The 12,806-nt window shown below is 41.5% G+C and overlaps 1 protein-coding gene across 1 annotated transcript; it reads left to right on the top strand.

Annotated features, from left to right (window-relative positions):
- Nucleotides 1–3,549: 3,549 nt before the first annotated feature.
- On the top strand, nucleotides 3,550–10,821 carry LOC118238169. The gene is made up of 4 exons (XM_035438691.1): nucleotides 3,550–3,681; nucleotides 4,983–5,082; nucleotides 7,856–7,986; nucleotides 10,528–10,821. The coding sequence occupies exons 1-4, from the start codon at nucleotides 3,550–3,552 to the stop codon at nucleotides 10,819–10,821; spliced, it is 657 nt and encodes a 218-aa protein (XP_035294582.1).
- Nucleotides 10,822–12,806: the final 1,985 nt, after the last annotated feature.

Genomic DNA, 12,806 nt, shown 5'->3' with positions numbered 1-12,806 from the left:
TCAGTAGGATACATGTGTACATAGAAATAAGGGTGTGAAATGTGTATGTCAGCAATAGGCCCATGAAGAGCATTTATCACAGCAGTAGATCCAATAGAAGACTATGATTGACAATGGCATTATTTCATTATGGGCCCAGGATCCTTTTCAGGATAGGTATGACATCTGAGGCTCTTTCATATGAGTGTAGAAGTCCCACTGTTTGTGACTTGTAAACCCACTGGAGAGCCACATGTGAATGGGTTCAATGCAGGGCTACAGTTTGAGAACTGAGGATGGGGCAGCTTCAAATACTTCAGGGCAGGAGGAGACATATGTTCCAGTATAAGAAGAGAGCTTGGCATTGATGGTGCACACCTTTAATCCCAGCACTCGGGAGACAGAGGCAGGCCGATCTCTGTGAGTTCGAGGCCAGCCTGGTCTACAGAGCGAGTTCCAGGATAGGCTCCAAAGCTACACAGAGAAACCCTGTCGTGGAAAAACAAAAAACAAACAAAGAAGAAGAAGAGAGCTTGAGCCAGGCATGATGGACACGCCTTTAATCCCAGTACTGGGGAGGCAGAGGCAGGTGGATCTCTGTAGCCTTTTTCTATTGGTTCCTTGTCAAACAGTATTCCTGAAACAAGAGTAGAGATGGATCGACCTTACTTTGCCTGCCTATAATCTCTTCTACAACACTAACAGATGTTGACTACATAGACCCAAGTAAGCTCTTGTTCCTATAAGTTGCCTTGGTCCTAGTATTTTATCACAGCAACCAGAAAGTAACTAATACAACAGTTATCTGGGAATCATATACTTGCCCAGTCAAGTTGACTGAGCTACATTAAAGTAGCCATCACAAGTTTAAAGGTGGGTGTCTTAGTTGCTGTTCTATTGCTATGGAGAGGCACTATGACCAAGACAACTCTTACAAACGAAAACATTATATTGGAGGCTTGCTTACAGTTTCAGAGCTTTAGTCCATTTCCATCATGGCAAGGAGCATAGTGGCATACATGGTGCTGGAGCAGTAGCTGAGAGCTGCATCATGATCTGCAGGCAGAGAGACTCTGGGCTTGGCATGGGCTTTTGCAACCTTAAAGCCTACCCCCAGGGACACACCTCCTCCAACAAATCACACCTTCTAATCATTTTTTTCTTCTTTTTGGTTTTTTTGAAACAGGGTTTCTCTGTGTAGTTCTGACAGTCCTCGGACTCTCTTTATAGACCAGGTTGGCTTGGAACTCAGAGATCATCTGCCTCTGCCTCCCAGGTGCTGGGATTAAAGGAGTGCCCAACCACTACAGGGCTCCTCCTAATCCTTTTAAGTAGTGTCACTTCCTGGTGACTGAGCATTTAAATATATGAACCTGTGGGGGCCATTCTTACTCAAACACCACAGTGGGGAACTGGAGAGATGACTCAGCAGTTAACAGTGCTTGCTTCTCTTCTAGGTATTTGAGTTCAGTTCCCAGCAATGGAGTCAGGCAGCTCACAACTACCTCTAACTCCAGCTTCAGGGTACTTGACACCCTCTTCTGGGCTCTGTGGGCAACTGCACTGAAGTCCAATAGCCAGGAATGGACACATACACATAATTAAAAAAAAAAAAATCTTTGCCTGGTGGCACACATCTTTAATTCCAGCACTCAGGAAGCAGAAGCAGGTGGACCTCTATATGAGTTCAAAGCCAGCATGGTCTACAGAGTGAGTTCCAGGACAGGCTCCAAAGCTGCACAGAGAAACCCTGTCTCCAAAAAAAAAAAAAAAAAAAAAGTGTGTGCCAGGTGATGGTGGCAGCAATGGTGGTGCCTATGAGTTTGAGGCCAGACTGGTCTACAAAGCAAGTTCCAGAACAGCCAGGGCTATACAGAGAAACCTGTCTGAGGAAAGAAAAAAAAGTGTTTGTGTTTGTTATGGTGGTGGGGGGTGGATATAAAAGGAACAAGCCCAGATTTATTCTGTGGGTCTAGCACTTAAACATATAGGGAAGTATCATTTGATACACTTAAACACATCATCATTATAAACCTGGAATTTTATTAATTATGTACTCTAGGAGGCATATCAATACAGAATAAATACCTAAATGCAAAATTGTGTCTTAGGGAAATTAACTCATTCAATCCTTCAATAGCACCATTGATGCTTTTATTATCATACCTCACAGATGAAGAGATTGAAGGGCAGGGAGGTGGCCTACACCAGGTTACACAGTGGATAAATAGCAGTGGGGCTGACCCAGGCAGCCTGATTCAGACAGTCCCGCATTGCATTCTCACAGCTTCTGCTTGCCTGAGCAGACAGCTTTCGAGAAAAGCATAATCATGGTTTTCTGCAGCCTTCATATAACATTCTATGATAAGAAAAATGAACAGGATGCACATTTGGATTTTTGTTTGCTTCCCTCTTTTCAGTTAATGACATTTTTTAAAGATTTTATTTATTTATTATGTATACAACATTCTGCTTCCATGTATATCTGCACACCAGAAGAGGGCACCAGATCTCATAACAGATGGTTGTGAGCCACCATGTGGTTGCTGGGAATTGAACTCAGGACCTCTGGAAGAGCAGTCAGTGCTCTTAACCTCTGAGCCATCTCTCCAGCCCCCAGTTAATAACATTTTGTTGTTTGTATTGTTGCCTTTTGTTGGCTAACTTTAAAATTTTTTAACTTATTTTTAACCTTGATTTTTACTTTATGAGTCTCGGTGTTTTGCCTGCATGTATGTCTGTGCACTACATGTGTGCAATGTCCATGGAGGTCAGAAAAGGGTGTCAGATCTCCTGGGATTGGAGTTACATATTATTGTAAGCTGTCACATAGGTGCCAGGAATCAAACCCCAGTTAAGAGCAGCCAGTGCCCTTAAGAGTTAGCCAGCCCCTGCTGACTAACTTTTTTTTTAAGACACAGGACTATATAGTGGGAAGAATATAGACTCTAGAATCTGACAGTTCTGATTCCAATACAGATTCAAACAGTTATCTCTGTGTGACCACTATAGCCTTTCTGATCCTTGATCTTTCATATTGGTAAAATGAAACATTTTAGTACTAGAAAGTGTGTATAAAAGCTTGATGTTTGGTTGGTAGCAAGTCCTGTTATTAGGGTTCTCCTGGCAATCACTTAATACACTTAATTTTCTTTACTGCTATTAGATGGTACCTCACATGGACTTTCCTTTTTGGTTTTCTTTTATCCCCCACCCAGTACCTTGTAAATGCTAACCCAGGGCCTTGTAAATACTAAAAAGAAGCATTATCACCTGTCCAAGCCTGGACTTCAAGTCAGGGGTTGCAAATATAAATTCCATGCGGCACCATATTTCCTCCCTACATTGAGCATTACTTGATTAATTAAGTATTGTTGCATGTTTGGCCCAGAATCCTTGTCACATTACTCAAGGCAGTGACTTCTAACCAGTGGGTATTAACACAAGAGATGGATCTGTATGTTCTCTCTCCTTTAGGACCAGATATAGAGTGGCTCATCTAAACTTGTCTTTATTTCCTTTTAGTTTCTTCATCTTTTGGCAAGTAAGGTTTGGAAAAAGTTGCCTGTGATGACCCTGAATTCTTACCTTTTTGAGGATGAGAAAGAAGAAAGTTCCAAACCTATTGGTCGTTACCCTGTTCCCTATAAGAAGGACCTGCCCTTTGACATTGTAGAGCTCATGGAGGAGATGGAAAAAAAGGTGAGATACACCCTGCTGCAGGGGGCCAGTGCCAGTGGACACCTGCATTGGCCTCAGTGTGATCGCCAGCACTGCTTACCACAGTCTGCCTAAGCTTACCACTGTGGTGGCCCCTTCCTGGGTCCAGGTACCTTAGTCCATATGCTTTCCCTTTTGGCTTCTGTGTCTTTACTCTGTTCCTTAGCCCCCTGCCCACTGTGGCTGAAGCACACTGTGTAGTTCTGTATAGCACTATAGTGTAGTGCGGATATATAACCAATATACCTCAGCAAGATACATGCTAGCTGCTAAACTGATAGGCAGCTTGCTTTTTCCTCTAGAGTCAAGCAGAAAAGTGAAAACAAACAACAATCTGATTCTATTACACAGTTAACCATCATTAATATGTTGATGGTTTCTACTTTTCTGTTTCCTTTGTAAAAAAATATTCCTGTAAACTCCTTTAATGGAATTTTGTTATCTTGAATATGTTTTTAGATAAAAACATCATTATTTTTAGTGGTGCCTTTTTTGAGGCCAGTTGTATAAAGATACTGTATTCATCTCAGCAAGCTACCATAACTGGACTTGAGCTTGTAACAAACTGCTCATATGTGTATCTTCGTATGTGTATATATGTTTATCCATATATCTCTTTGTACATCCATGAATTGCTCTTTGATTGTAGTTTAGTTTTTGTTATGTTCCTTTTTCCACTTTAAATAATTAGTTTTCCCATTTGTAGAGTAACATTGTAAAATCCACAGTATCAAATCAACTGCATTGCTTAAACTAATTCCTTAAAAATTTTGTGAAAATACATTTTAATAAAACTGAACCAAAACAATGTATCTCTATACATACATGTAATATCATCTATATAAATCAATAATAATTACATGATTTGATTTTTATCTTTAAGGCTTTTGACCCTAATATCCAAGATAAATTCAATGCTTTAATGTTCTATGGAAACTAGGAACAAGGAACAGCAAATATACATGGCAGGAATCTGGCAGCTCTGTAGCATCTATGTGGTGGGCTCTTATAAGTAGCTTTTAGTAGCTGGGGATTTATTTAACCTAAGCCAGAGAACCTAAATGATAGGTTGATCCAGGTGTTCCAGTCTTTAAATTTCCAAATGTTAATTACTAAAACCATCATATGCACTTTGGAAGTAACAGTTACACTCTGAAAGGTGAGGGATGCATAGGAGAGGTAGTAACTTTCCCAAGATTGCATTTAACACAAGAGTACCTAGTTATTGTTGCTTATTCTGGTCCTATATTTCATTTTGTGTGACTCTTTTTCCTTTTCTGCAGGCAGGATTTTTACCAAATATATTTAAAGTGTTGTCTTACCGGCCGTTGGAATTCAGAGCTTTCTTTGCTTATTACAATGCCATCTATAATAAAGAAACAGGTAAATGAAAAAGCATTACTAACACATTCTTGGATAAAGCTCAAATGCTTGGCTTCTGCCTCTAGCATTTCTAACCCAGTCCTAGGTTACTACATTGGAGAGCAGGTCGGCTTCTGAGATATCTCTGAACTCTTGTTTTCTTGTTTGTTTTATTATTAGTGGTAGTTAGTGTGGAAGGGATGAGAGAGAATGAGAATGAATATGTGAGCCTGATTATATATCCTAACTGACCAGGGCCTCATTATGTAGCCCTGGCTCGTCCTCAACTCAAGCATTCCTCCTACCTCAGCTTGTCTAGTGCTGGGATTATAAGCATATACCACCACATCCAGTAGCAACTCTAGATTTTGAAGCCAATGTCCAAATGCAGCTTAATGACTATAGTTTTAGAATTTAAATAAATTAAGTAATAATAATCTTTCTTTCTTAGGGAATAAAAGTCATCTGTGGTTCTTTATAGCCTCTGAATAAAGTCATGAAATCAAGGACTTATTTCTTAGGATTCAGCTTGGGTTGCTACACTACCTAGAGTGTACATTGGTTTTAATGAGATTTTTTTTCCACTGTCTCTCATCTGATAGTTTCCATATGATCTGCTAAGGGTTGATATAATGTTTTCTTTTTGGAGGGCGTGGTTCAAGTCAGGGTTTCTCTATGTAGCCCTGGCTGTCCTGGAACTCACTTTGTAGACCAGGCTGGCCTTGAACTCACAGAGATCCACCTGTCTCTGCTTCCTGAGTGCTGGGATTAAAGTTGTGCACCACCACTGCCTGGCAATATACTGTTTTCTTAATTTTAGGAACTGCCCTTGCCTACAGGCTTATGCTGGCTCATGAATGTCACCAGCAGTGGTGGTCATAAGGTCAGGACATAGGAGTTGTACACATTACTCCCACTTACATCTCACAGGCTGGATTTTGTCCATCACATTTAGCTACAAAGGAGGGTATGCCCATGTGCTCAGCTGCATTAGGAGATCCTAATTATTAAAAGAAAAGGGGAATAAAAGATGATTGTTTTGGTTTTGTTTGTTTGTTGAGATGGTCTCACTGTGAATCTTGGCTGGCCTGGAGCTCACTATGAAGACCAGACTGGTCTTACAGAGCTCCCCATGCCTCTGTCTCCCTAGGACTGTGATAAAACACATGCATCATGGTCCCTGGCAAGTAACCAGTGAACACCATATTGGGAGATAGCAAGTCTGTCATGTTGGTTCTTCCTGGCCTGTCACTAGACTACCAAGTGCTGGGATTAAAGGCCTCTGCCTAGCCTCTATAGCTAATTAGTGTGGCTTCTGGGATTAAAGGTGTGTGCTACCACTGCCTGACTTCTTTGGCTAACTAATGCGGTTAGCTTTTTACTCTAATCTTTAGGCAAGCTTTATTTGTTAGATCATAAACAAAATATCACCACACTTGGTGTCTTGCATCTCTACTGACTCTTAAAATCTTTCTGCCTTCTCTTCCACATAGCTCCCTGATCCCTGAGGGAAGAGATTTGATAAATATATCCCATTTATGTTTGAGTATTACAAAGTTTCTCACTGTCTGCATATTGTCCAGTTGTGGGTCTCCGTATTAGTTCCCATCTACTGTAGGAGGAAGCACTGATCTACAGGCATAGCAGAAATGTCCATTAGGAATGGACATTTTATTGTTATATTCCTTTAGCAGAACAATAGTATGTGGTTTCCCTCTTAGTTCATGCTATATCTAGTCTAGGTTCTTGGGTACCTGAGCAGTGCCAGGCATGGTTCCATCTCATAGAGTGCTTGGTTACTCCCACAACTTTTTTTTTTAAGATTTTATTTATTTATTATGTGTACAACATTCTGCTTCATGTATATATGCCCACCAGAAGAGGGCACCAGATCTCATTACAGATGGTTGTGAGTCACCATGTGGTTGCTGGGAATTGAACTCAGGACCTCTGGAAGAGCAGTCAGTGCTCTTAACCTCTGAGCCATCTCTCCAGCCCCTACTCCCACAACTTTTGTGCCACTATTGTACCTTCGTATTACACAGACAGTCACCATTGTAGACTTAAGGGTTTGTAGCTGGGTTGGTGGTTACTTTTCTCTTCTGCTAGTATGAAAAGTACCTTCCAGTACCATGAACACTAGACAGTAGGGATGAAAAGCTTTAGCTAGGCATTAGCACAACTTCTCTATGTTCAATAAGATATATAGGTATTGTCTTCAGCAATAGGGCCTTACCAGAAGTTTCACATATACTCTTCTTTGTTTGTTTGTTTGTTTTGTTTTTTGAGTTAGGGTTTCTCTGTGTAGTCTGTCCTGGAATTTGCTCTGTAGACCAGGCTGGCCTTGAACTCACAGAAATCGCCTGCCTCTGCCTCCCGAGTGCTGAGATTAAAGGCATGTACCACCACCATCTGGCTCACATATACTCTTGAGAGGAGAAACAGACAGTAAAAGAACAAGTTGAGGCCAGGCAATGGTGACACACGCCTTTAATCCCAGCACTCAGGAGGCAGAGGCCAGCGGATCTCTGTGAGTTCAAGGCCAGCCTGGTCTACAAGAGCGAGTTCCAGGACAGCCTCCAAAGCCACAGAGAAACCTTGTCTCAAAAAACAAAAACAAACAAACAAAAGAACAAGTTGACTTTAGGAAGAAAGAGTGATATGAAGACAACAAGAAACTAGAATGGATGTGTAAATAAGGATAGGCAAGTAGATAGATGGGCAGAGTTGTTGATAAAACTTGCCCAGGTTCTGTTGGGGTTCTAGATGGGTCTCTTTTCCTTTTCCTCTCCAGGTCGGCTCAGCAAAGCTGACAAGGAACTCATCATCGCAGTGACCAGCCTGGGTGTAAGGTGCCTATACAGTGTTGTTGTCCACAGTGCCCTATACAGGCTCTACTCGAAGAACCCAGTACTCTCTGACCAGGTGGGTGCCCACCGTCCTGTGTCAGTTTTAGGGCCTCTCTCTACCTGGAAAAGGGTCGAAACCCATGTCATTATATGGTGCAGGGCATAAACATACACTTAAAGTTCTTCCCACTATTGGAGTTCACTTCTAGATCCCATCACTATTTCATGCTTCTGTATATATGTGATTTGGAGGTAGGAAGTAACTGATGCCAGATGTACTGGTTACTTGACCTATATTTTCTTTTCTCTAAAGTGAGTCTTACTTTAACCATTTTATACTATCAGTTCAGAGGTTGCCCTCAGCATGATGAGGGTAAGCATGATAAGACTGTAAGATGATAGTCTTATTTCAAAACTTGTTTGTTTTTTTTTGGGGGGGGGTTGTTTGGTTTGGTTGGGTTGGGTTTGGTTTTCCAAGACAGGGTATCTCTGTGGGACTGTCCTGCCTGTCCTTGAACTCGCTTTGTAGACCAGGCTGGCCTTGAACTCACTGAGATCCACCTACCTCTGCCTCCCAAGTGCCTCCCAAGGGATTAAAAGTATGTACCATCACCACCACCTGGGAAAAGCTGTTCTTTTCTGCCATGCCGTACTGCTTACATTTTCCAGTGTTAAATGATACATCCACTGATTATTCTAAGAGGAACCAAGTCAAGATTATTAGCTTTTCTTTTATTTTTTCAGTGCTGGTCTCAGGCTTTGGGCCAATCTCTTTTATCTTTCTGGAATGGTCTCTGCCCTTTCTTATCACCAAAATTGATTGTTGAGTTGTTCCTGTTTCCCAAGTCAGTGACTTACTCTGTCCTTAATTCATCTCACATCAGGCTTTGATCATCAGAGGTCATCATAATTATTGGAAGATAGGCTGAGGATAGAAACAGCCAATGAGGATTTGCCACCAAGCTTCCCCAGTTCTAATTTCTATAATGAAATCCCTTGCTTTTGGAGCTGGGGAACTAAGGAAATTTTCTCTGAATTATTCAGAAGTTGAGATTCATCAGTCTTTCTACCCCTATAGTCTTCTCTCCTAACCTACCTGGGTGCAGATTGTGTTGCTAGCCTTCAGGTAACTTCCATATCAGCCCCTTTGTCCTGTATAGTGCCTCCTTCAGTCAGCTGCTCCTTGCTCATTTAGGCTTTGTCAGGCATGCCTCCTGGTTGCCATTAAGCATGTCATACTGTGGTTGCTAAGTTGGTCTGATATTTTTAGTGTTTAGTGGCTTCCAGTATTTTATGCCAGCAGAAAAAATGATTATTAGTGCAATCTGTGGGACCTCAAGTACTGGAGACCTGACCCCAGCTCTGCCATGATGTAGCCATGTGACCTTAGGGAAGTTCTTTGCTTCTTTGAACTGCAGTTTCCTCTTAGTAAAATAGGGATAATACAAATACTGCTGCTCAGAGAATGCTATAATAAATATGAAATGTCAAACACATTCTTAAGGGTCTTCTTGTTTTTGTTTTGGGATTTAGCTTTGTGAGACAGTCTCTTGTGCTGTAGCCCAGGATGGCTTGGGATTCACTGTGAAGCCTAGGTAGACTCATACTCTCAGGGAGCCTCCTGCCTCAGCATGAGCCACCATACTTGGATAAGTAGAAACTATTAATTTCCCAAATATTATGTTTTGATTGGGCATCACTAGGGATAGATGGGTAAGCCTTTGAGCTCTACTGTTCTCATCTGGAAGGCAAGCTCTTCACATAAAGAAGTTTCTGTGTCTGATTCTAAGATTATTTAAGTCATGGGTATTTAGAGGAAACGGGAGGATTCGTTTGTTTCTTTTTAAGAGATACAGTCTTGCTTTTTTGCCCAGACTTTTACTAAACTGAATTAAGCAATCCTCCTGTCTAAGCTTTGAGAAGAAGAGATTGCCACTGTGTCCAGGTAGAAAAAAAAGAGTTGCTTTCTTTTTTAAAATTAGAGTATGCATGCAAGCCTGCATGAGTATATGTGTACCAACCACATGCATGCAGGTACCCTCAGAGGCTAGAAGAGGGTGTTGGACCCCCCCCCCCAACTGGGGTTACTTAAGATGTGAACCTGCATGTGGGTGCTGGGCACTGAACCTGGATCCTGGCAAGAGCAGTAAATGCTCTTAACTGTTGTCACCTTTCAAGCCTGAAAATAAAGAGGGTTTTGAAGATAGAACAAGCAAAAGGACTTTTTAAAAAAACACTTATTTTTATGTTTGTGTGTGCTTTGCCTGCATGTGTGCTTGGTGCCCTTGGAGGTCAGAAGAGAGTGTCAGATCTCCTGAAACTGGAGTTACAGATGGTTGTGAACTGAACCTAGATCCTCTGCAAGAGGATGCCTCCTAACCACTGAGGCATCTTTCTGGTCCTGAAAAAAACACTTCTTGCTTGACATGGCTTTGAACTAGATTTCCAGGTTTATATTCCATTAGGCTTGACCAAGATATTTATCTTTTTGGCCTGACTTTGTTCCCTTTATTCTAGAATAATCTTGAGAGCCTTTCCCCCATTGATTTCATTGGACCTTGGATTATATTAGCTGTATTATAATGGACTAAGGTTCTGATTGTGTGTTTCATTGCAGGTCTGTATAAACTGGAGAAAGTCTGACCTCCCTGCTCGAGAAAAAGCAATGGTAGAGTTTGCACTTGCTGTTTCCCAAGCTGATGACATAACAGATGACCATTTCAAAAAGCTTGAAATGCATGGCTTCAATAGAGAAGATGCCTGGGACATAGCTACCATTGCAGCTTTCTATGCTATGGCCAACCGCCTTATTCATTTTATTGACATCATTCCTAACAAGGGATACTATTCATTGGGCAGAAACAATGACACTAAACAGACAAAGAATGAACTTACTGCTCCAAAATTATAAAAACCGGACAGGAAAGGCCAGTATTTATAATTTCAGTTATGTTGTACTAGAAGACAGCAGTTGGATAGCAATTAAAAATAAATACAAAAACAGCTAGTTATTGGCTAGAGAAAATATTTTTTTTTTGTCTCCACCTGCCTGATGAAGTCCCTGCATGACCAGGGACATGTTATACTTGGGGCTTGGGAACATAGTTCAGAAAACCTTTGTTGATTATTTCCATTGTGATCCAAAAGGACTAAGGCAAAGGAGTTCGGATGATGCTTTAAATGTGAGTAGACATCTAATTAAATTTTCGATACTAAGGTTGAAAATTTTTTAGCTTTCCACAAGGTATTATTACCTAGAAGTTGGTCAATATAGACTGATTTGAAGTCAGTTCTTTATTAATATGGTTGAATGTATAGATTCTCAAAGGTGGGTACAACAGGAACAGTGAAAAGCTAAATTTTAGTTCTATTTTTAGTGCCCTCTCAATTTTTTTTTACTCATGTTATAGAGTTTTAGTCTTACATAATATACTCTTTTAGGCTTTAGTAAAAATATTTGGAATAAATGAGTATTCACATATTAAATACAAATGTTTTAAAAACCAGGCATTAGTAAATTACTTATTCTCCGTGTTGCCACTCTTGCCTTAATTTGTATCAGTGTTTTGTCTTGTCTTCTCTACAGTACTAGGGGTTACAGTCAGGGCTACACACATGCTAGGTGAGTGTACCACCACTGAACCATCGCCTCAACCCAGTGAACAACTCTTAAATGGTTTTGGAACCTTGGTATGTTTTTCATGTTGAATTCCTGAACTGTGAAGTATGATTATCTGGAGCCAATACAAACTAAATGGAGACTTACTGATTTTTCTGCTGAAAGTTCAACCATTAACTATCTAATTACCATTCTCCAGACGATTTGCAGGTCTATCTTCACAGTCTAGATCGTCCTCCAGATTTACCATCACAGTTACCAGATGTGAACCTCCTAATACACTGCCCTTAAGAAGACCTAGACAAAGCAGGGCGTTGGTGGTGCATGCCTTTAATCCCAGCACTTAGGAGGCAGAGGCAGGCAGATCTCTGAGTTGGAGACCAGCCTGATCTACAAGAGCTAGTTCCAGGACAGCCTCCAAAGCCACAGAGAAACCCTGTCTCGGGGAAAAAAAAAAAAAAAGAAGAAGACCTAGACAATTTGTCAGTTCTTATATCTATCTGCTGTTCCTCTTACCTCAAGCTCTCCTCTTTGAGGACTAAAGATTCCCTGCACTGAAAACTTTCATTCCCGGTTAATGCTTTCCCTGAAAACAGGTTTATTTGCCCTTAGCAGCAGCAGAGAAAGGCCTATCCTTGGGGGTCCTTAGTGCAGTGCTCAGCAGATGCATTATGAGCAAGGCTGACTGACATTAGGCTCTTGCTTTGTGGGGTTGAATTGATTCAGCCCTCCAGCTCCCCTCAGTTACTTACTCCTCACTGCACGTACGTCCTTTTTGCAGGGAAGAAAAGAAAAAGAAGGCTCTGAAATAGATAAAGATATACCTGACTGTGCAGTAGCCGAGATTTGGGCAGAGATTTATGGCACCGATAGTTTCCTTTACTCCAGGCACTATACAGTCCAGTGATTTTTCACGTGCAAATGCTCTTGAATCTTTAGACTTCTAAGCTGATAGGCAGTACGCCATGAGATTTACTGTGTGACCTACATATAATACAGTAAAACACCCACCCCTTCACCCCGCCCAATCTCGGTGTAAGGACAACAGTAGGTAATCCTGGTTGGTCAGGCTCACTGACAGCTGCGAGCGGACTGTCAGCGCTTGTAGCTGGTCTTATGCGTCCGACATTGCTCACAGAGGGCTACTAGCTCTTGACCTCACAGTCCTCTTGGCCTGGGGTGCTCCCGATTCAGCGGTGTCCTTGATTTTAGGTCCCCGACGGAGGGCAGCCTAGCGGTGACGCGGGTTTCCCAGCCGGCGAGTTTAGGACGCGGCA

Source organism: Cricetulus griseus, chromosome 2 (assembly GCF_003668045.3).
Source record: "Cricetulus griseus strain 17A/GY chromosome 2, alternate assembly CriGri-PICRH-1.0, whole genome shotgun sequence".
Classification (NCBI taxonomy): Eukaryota; Metazoa; Chordata; class Mammalia; order Rodentia; family Cricetidae; genus Cricetulus; species Cricetulus griseus.
This window is presented reverse-complemented; position numbering and strand designations above follow the sequence as displayed.